The following is a 7,500-nucleotide window of genomic DNA, read 5'->3' as shown; positions in this document are numbered from 1 at the left end:
ACTAGTTCAACGGGTCATTTTAAGTGATTTATCAACTACAAATCATGTAGTTACTCTAGTTCCAGCTTCTAAGAGTAACAGTGGTAGGTAAGTAATGTGGTGTTAGGTAAGAGTCAGCCATGCGTTATAATGCCTTAACGCAGTGACATAAAGGTTAAATGAATGCCTATGTGGTGACATAATGAGGCAGAAAAAAAAGTGGGTCTGCTGGACAGAGATACCCTGTTACACTGTGTGTGTGTGTGTGTGTGTGTGTGTGTGTGTGTGTGTGTGTGTGTGTGTGTGTGTGTGTGTGTGTGTGTGTGTGTGTGTGTGTGTGTGTGTGTGTGTGTGTATATAGTAGGGAGATAGTGATTAATTAAGCTGAAGCCAGCCCAAACCAGAAAAGTAGCCTGTAATTTTATAGTAATGACTGGACTTCAAAGTGAGGAGATTATGATTTTTGGGAGATTTTTGTTTTTGTAAAAAACACAAACATAATTTCCTAAAAAAAATAGATCAACATTTTTTTTCAATTCAGAGTTGTATGGAGGGAGAGGAGAGCGAGGGAGGGAGTGAGGGAAGACAGTGGAGGTTAACAAGCAAAGTCTATTTTTAGCCACCAATCCCATGCAGTTCCCCATCCAGTCCCCAAACCTATTCTGGAGTTAATTTGCTGCTGTGTTTTAGGAAATGGGTTCAGAGTTTGCGTATGTGTGTATGTGTGTATGTATGTGTGTGTGTGTGTGTGTGTGTGGTGTGTGTGTGTGTGTGTGTGTGTGTGTGTGTGTGTGTGTGTGTGTGTTTGTACGTGCATGCAAGTGTATGTGTGTAAGTGTGTTAATTTGCCTCTGTGTTTTAGGAAAATTAGCCTGTGGTTTGTGAAGGATATAATGGCCCTCTATACTTTCTACTCTTTACTGAGCCCCATTTATGAAGTCACATCCCCTAAGGTGCCCCCCCACACACACACACACACACACACACACACACAATACTTAATATGCTTTATACGCTGTCTGTGTGCATGCATGTGTGTGTACATTCTTAGGAAAAAGGGTTCCAAAAGGGTTCTTCGTCTGTCCCCATAGGAGAACCCTTTTTGGTTACATGTAGTACCCTCTGTGGAAAGAGTTCTACATGGAACCCAAAACGGTGCTACTTGGAACCAAAAGGTTTCTAACTGGAATCAAACAGGGTTCTTCAAAGGGTTCTCCTATGGGAACAGCCAAAGAACCCTTTTAGGTTCTAGATAGCATCTGTTTTTCTAAGAGTGTAGGGATGTGTGTCTATACTGTCTGTGTCTAGCAGGCCTACCTGCTGGTGTTTCTCAAACTCCAGTTTGATGGGGGACTTGATGCAGTTGCAGGTGTCCTGGTAGGTCTGTCTGAGGGCCAGGTCCATCAGGTGCTTATGGTACGCTCCAGCCAGGTTACCACACGTAAAGATAATGATGTTAGCCAGGATCTGATAGAGGAGAGGAGAGGGTATACGGTATAGGGTAGAGGAGGGGAGGACGGGACAGGAGAGGGTATATGGTATAGGGTAGAGGAGGGGAGGACGGGAACAGTATAGGGTATATGTATATGGGAGAGGAGGGGAGGACGGGACAGGAGAAGGTATATGGTATAGGGTAGAAGAGGGGAGGACGGGACAGGGTATATGGTATAGGGTAGAGGAGGGGAGGATGGGACAGGAGAGGGTATATGGTATAGGGTAGAGGGTAGAGGAGGCGGAGGATGGGACAGGATGAGGGTATATGGTATAGGGTAGAGGAGGGAGGACGGGACAGGAGAGGGTATATGGTATAGGGTAGAGGAGGGGGAGGACAGGACAGGAGAGGGTATATGGTATAGGGTAGAGGAGGGGAGGACGGGACAGGAGAGTGGTATATGGTATTAGGGTAGAGGAGGGGGGAGGACGGGACAGGAGAGGGTATATGGTATAGGGTAGAGGAGGGGAGGACGGGGACAGGAGAGGGTATATGGTATAGGGTAGAGGAGGGGAGGACGGGACAGGGTATATGGTATAGGGTAGAGGAGGGGAGGACGGGACAGGAGAGGGTATATGGTATAGGGTAGAGGGTAGAGGAGGGGAGGATGGGACAGGAGAGGGTATATGGTATAGGGTAGAGGAGGGGAGGACGGGACAGAGAGAGGGTATATGGTATAGGGTAGAGGAGGGGGGGAGGGGACAGGAGAGGGTATCTGGTATAGGGTAGAGGAGGGAGGACGGGACAGGAGAGGTATATGGTATAGGGTATAGAGGAGGGAGGACGGGACAGGAGGGGGTATATGGTATAGGTTAGAGGGAGGGAGGACGGGACGGAGAGGGTATAGGGTAGAGGAGGGGAGGACGGGACAGGACAGGTATATGGTATAGGGTAGAGGAGGGGAGGACGGGACAGGAGAGGGTATATGGTATAGGGTAGAGGAGGGGAGGACGTGGAAGGAGAGGTATATGGTATAGGGTAGAGGGTAGAGGAGGGGGGACGGGCAGGAGAGGGTATATGGTATAGGGTAGAGGAGGGGAGGACGGACAGGAGAGGTATATGGTATTAGGGTAGAGGAGGGGAGGACGGGAACAGGAGAGGTATATGGTATAGGGTTAGAGGAGGGGAGGACGGGACAGGAGAGGTATAGGGTAGAGGAGGGGAGGACGGGACAGGACAGGTATATGGTATAGGTAGTAGGAGGGGAGGACGGGACAGGAGAGGGTATATGGTATAGGGTAGAGGAGGGGAGGACGGGACAGGAGAGGTATATGGTATAGGGTAGAGGGTAGAGGAGGGGAGGACGGGACAGGAGAGGTATATGGTATAGGGTAGAGGAGGGAGGACGGGACAGGAGAGGGTATATGGTATAGGGTAGAGGAGGGAGGACGGGACAGGAGAGGGCATATGGTATAGGGTAGAGGAGGGGAGGACGGGACAGGAGAGGGTATAGGGTAGAGGAGGGGAGGACGGGACAGGAGAGGGTATATGGTATAGGGTAGAGGAGGGGAGGACGGGACAGGAGAGGGTATAGGGTAGAGGAGGGGAGGACGGGACAGGAGAGGGTATATGGTATAGGGTAGAGAGGGGAGGACGGGACAGGAGAGGGTATAGGGTAGAGGAGGGAGGACGGGACAGGAGAGGGTATATGGTATAGGGTAGAGGAGGGGAGGACGGGACAGGAGAGGGTATATGGTATAGGGTAGAGGAGGGAGGACGGGACAGGAGAGGGTATATGGTTAGGGTAGAGGAGGGGAGGACGGGACAGGAGAGGGTATAGGGTAGAGGAGGGGAGGACGGGACAGGAGAGGGTATAGGGTAGAGGAGGGGAGGACGGGACAGGAGAGGGTATAGGGTAGAGAGGGGAGGACGGGACAGGAGAGGGTATAGGGTAGAGGAGGGGAGGACGGGACAGGAGAGGGATGGGTAGAGGAGGGAGGACGGGACAGGAGAGGGTATAGGGTAGAGGAGGGGAGGACGGGACAGGAGAGGGTATAGGGTAGAGGAGGGGAGGACGGGACAGGAGAGGGTATAGGTAGAGGAGGGAGACGGGACGAGGAGAGGTATAGGTAGAGGGGTAGGGACGGGACAGGAGAGGGTATAGGGTAGAGGGAGGAGTCGGGACAGGAGAGGGTATAGGGTAGAGGAGGACGGACAGGAGAGGGTATATATAGAGGGGAGGACGGGACAGGAGGGTATAGGGTAGAGGAGGGGAGGACGGGACAGGAGAGGGTATAGGGTAGAGGAGGGGAGGACGGGACAGGACAGGTATATGGTATAGGGTAGAGGAGGGGAGGACGGGACAGGAGAGGGTATAGGGTAGAGGAGGGGAGGACGGGACAGGAGAGGGTATAGGGTAGAGGAGGGGAGGACGGGACAGGACAGGTATATGGTATAGGTAGAGGAGGGGACGGGACAGGACAGGTATATGGTATAGGTAGAGGAGGGGAGGACGGGACAGGAGAGGTATATGGTATAGGGTAGAGGAGGGGAGGACGGGACAGGAGAGGGTATATGGTAGAGGAGGGGAGGACGGGACAGGGTATATGGTATAGGAGAGGGTATAGGTAGAGGAGGGGAGGACGACAGAAGGAGATGAGAAGAAAAGAGAATAGAATACAATTAGTCCTCCTAGAAAAAAATATTTTTCACAGACTGGTATATTTTACCAGTCAACCAACCTAAACAATTTCCAATAGCATTCCATCACATCCGCTGTGCATGCAGTCACCTTAGATGTGGACTCGGACACATGACTTGACATTTGATGACTTGAAACTCGACTGATTGAAAATTCAATAACTTATGACTTGACGTCGACTTGGAGGCCTCAAGACTCGGAACTTGACTTTGACTTGAGACTGATTACTTGAAATTATTGTGGCCATGTTTGTAACGTTTTGGCACTCATTTTGTGGCACAGAGTCTAGGGGATTATGCTACTCTCCACGCATCCAGAGACAGATGAAGCACGTTCTCCCAGTCCTCCCTCCCCTCCCCTCTCCTTGCAAAAACAGAAGAAGATCGTCTAGTGAAACTCACACTCGGCCCCTCTGATTGGACAATAAACTGTCAATCAACAGTCGCTTTGCTTATTCGATCTGGTTACCTACATAGGCCTACGTCAATGCACCACATTTTGTTTAAAAAGGCATCTGATTTCAGAACCAATAAAAAGGCGGGCTCACATATCCAGTTTAGTGACAAGAAAGAGCTTGTTTTATTATCTCCGGTTTAACACATTATCCTGCCTACCTACGTTAATATTATCCATATAAATACAGTTTAGCAACCTGCTAGAACAATAGGCTGCCTGGTGATTTCATTGATCATATTTCAGATAGGGCCTAGTTTGGGTGGGTTATAATGATATACCTCAGTGATATCTGTAACATCACACTACCTTCAATACGTAGCTATGGGATGATGATGTAACATTTTATGGCGAATTAATTACGATATTTGTGAGGAAGAAAAAGGCTACAGACAGATCATGCTTTCCTTCCGATCCTGCAAACCCCCGTTGCATAGAGGTAGGCCGTATGAGCTACTTGGTCTGGACTCCAGAGAAGTGACAATGTGACATGATATCCCTAGTTGACATTGACTACTAACATGAATGACTTAAGCTCATAATGCTGGTGTGAAACGCAGTTTCATTTATGTATCTTGCGGTTTTTAAAATGCATCACCGTTTATCGCTGTAATGACAGACTACCTTTGCGCATCGATGTGCGCGACTTTTTCATTTCATCCTGTGCGCACTTTTCGCCGGTATGTGCGCGCGTGCATGTCGGGCGCTGTGGTCTCAAGCTTTCAAACCCTCCTTTTAGGGGGGTCGCGGGTCAAAGCGTTAAGCGAATATAGTGATGATTTGATGTGCAGCTATAGGATCGGGTGCAGCGCCACCGTGAAATTGTAGGGAGAGAAGATTGCCATAAATAAATATGCAGCTCCAAAACTTGATTAAGAATACTAACTGTTTACTTTGCGAGCTCACCAGCAATGGGGCGTCAATCAACAATTACTAGCATGGGCTTAGGGGTCTTTTGGTATGCCAAAATTGCTTGGAATTTATAATTTACTTATGAAGCTTGCATTTTGAATTTGTTTTTTAAAGTAATTATTATGTAATCAAAATGTTCTGTAGAAAAAATTATAAAAAGGGCTCTCTGGTAGCCTCGATAAATAGACAAAAAAGTGTGACCTTGGGACAATAAGGTTCTATCTGCACAAAGCGTAGTTCTGAGATATTTAGCATCAAAGCTTTCACATCCCAGATTTCAGAACTTTTTGGTAGTGAATTCTTCTTTCATAACCCACGAAGGTCCTCACCTTAAAGGTACCTAAAGTACAGAGTATCAAAGTCCTGAGACATTTGTACATCAGATTTTGTAGGGGTGTGCAATCTCAGATAGAACCTTTTGGCTCTGACATGTCAATCTGGGTTCAGCTTTAAGGTTCCAGCTGACTCTTGAGTTAGACATGTTCAGTTTGTAAGAAGACCAGTGGCGAAGTGTCATTCAGGGCTGTTTTTTTTTCTTCCTGTTTTGCTAGTTAATTTGGCCGTAAAATATGTCACATATCCGTTTGCAAACAATGTAAAAAATAAATAATCATTGAGTTACAATTCTTTCCAACTGCTTACACACGTTTTCAAAACTGTCTCCTCCTTTTTCAAAAACTCTACACACAATTCCCTAAACTGCACACACAAAATGCAAAATGCCTCACATCTCCTTCAAAATGTAACACTGCATTCAAAATGCCATAAAACACATGTCAGAATGAAGCATTTGCATCAAATGGCAAACACTGCTTTCATAATAGTACATTTTAGGATATACCATGTAAACACTGTTGTTCTAAATCTAAAGCTCTTTGGTCTTTCATAGGCTTATATCTACATTTCAATACAATGTTCTACAGTGAAAGTAATCTGCTGAGAGGGTTAACAAGTACACTGTAAACACCAATGCAATGTAGAAACAGAAAATATTTATTAGGCCAAACATTACTGTTGTATACAGTAGCATACAACAAAACCATAAACATATGTAAACCAAAAGTATATTCTTCAGAATACAGTAAAGAAACACAATTGTGTGTGTGGGGTCCCGGGGGGGGCAGTCCAGGATTGGTGGGGGGGGGGGGGGGGGCAGTCACTATGCTAAGCTACGCTCATCTCTTCTCCGGGCTGGGGTCTGGACACAATACTTCGTCCACAATCACAAGATATGTTTTTCTCTTGCCAAACATCGAGGGTAGTATCTCCTAGCATGGGGTATCCAACCTTGGACAGAGGCAACCTCTATGTCCCCACATGCATCCTCCATTGCCTGGAGAAGCGGCAATGGCGGCATAGGGTTGGCGATCATCACTTTCCAGCGCCAGGCTGAGAAGAATCCTCGATGGGATTTAGAAAGGTGAATATGGGGGTAGGTACAAAACTACAAATTGTGGAATGGGTGGCAAACCAGTTTTGGACCAGAACAGCCCATTGAAAACTAACATTGTCCCATAAAACCACAAATCTAGCAGGCTCCTGACTGGATCAGGGACAAGCATTGTGTAAATTGTATCCAGAAAGTGATCATATGGCCGGTGTTGTACGGACCCAGTGTGGCATTGTGATGGAGGACCCCGTTTGAGTGATGGCAGCACACATAGTTATATTACCCCCACGCTGTCCAGGGACATTGGTAATTGCTCCTCTGTCCTATTGTGTGATGTGACCTGGTGAATAAGTGTAGCATTTTGATTGGTTGTGTTTGGAAAGGAAAGCAAGTCACTTCCTCTTAGATTTTGTGTTTTAGGTAGAGAATTGTGTGTAGTGTTTTGAACAAAGTGTTTTATGCAATTGACAACTGAGTCAAAGGTGAGAAATAGCTTATGGTTTTGGATATTTGTGTGTAGTTTATGCACTTTGAGTGAGAGGTTTCAAAAATCGTGTGACATGAAAAGATTTTGTGTGTAAGCAGTTGGAAAAAACTGTGATAGCCGCATACAAACATGGTCTCTTTTGCTTT

The 7,500-nt window shown here is 47.0% G+C and overlaps 1 protein-coding gene across 4 annotated transcripts in view; it reads right to left on the bottom strand.

Annotated features, from left to right (window-relative positions):
• The window catches only part of adcy2b (adenylate cyclase 2b (brain)), a 95,607-nt gene that overhangs the window by 44,820 nt on the left and 43,287 nt on the right, over positions 1-7,500 (bottom strand). For all 4 annotated transcript variants that reach the window (XM_029732274.1, XM_029732276.1, XM_029732275.1 and 1 more), the window contains one exon: positions 1,297-1,446. In XM_029732274.1, the coding sequence (XP_029588134.1) occupies positions 1,297-1,446 (150 nt within the window). The remainder of the gene's footprint in view (positions 1-1,296; positions 1,447-7,500) is intronic.

This window comes from Salmo trutta, chromosome 34 (genome assembly GCF_901001165.1).
Source record: "Salmo trutta chromosome 34, fSalTru1.1, whole genome shotgun sequence".
Taxonomy (NCBI): Eukaryota; Metazoa; Chordata; class Actinopteri; order Salmoniformes; family Salmonidae; genus Salmo; species Salmo trutta.
The sequence above is the reverse complement of the archived record's forward strand: the minus strand, read 5'-3'. Positions and strand labels throughout refer to the sequence as shown.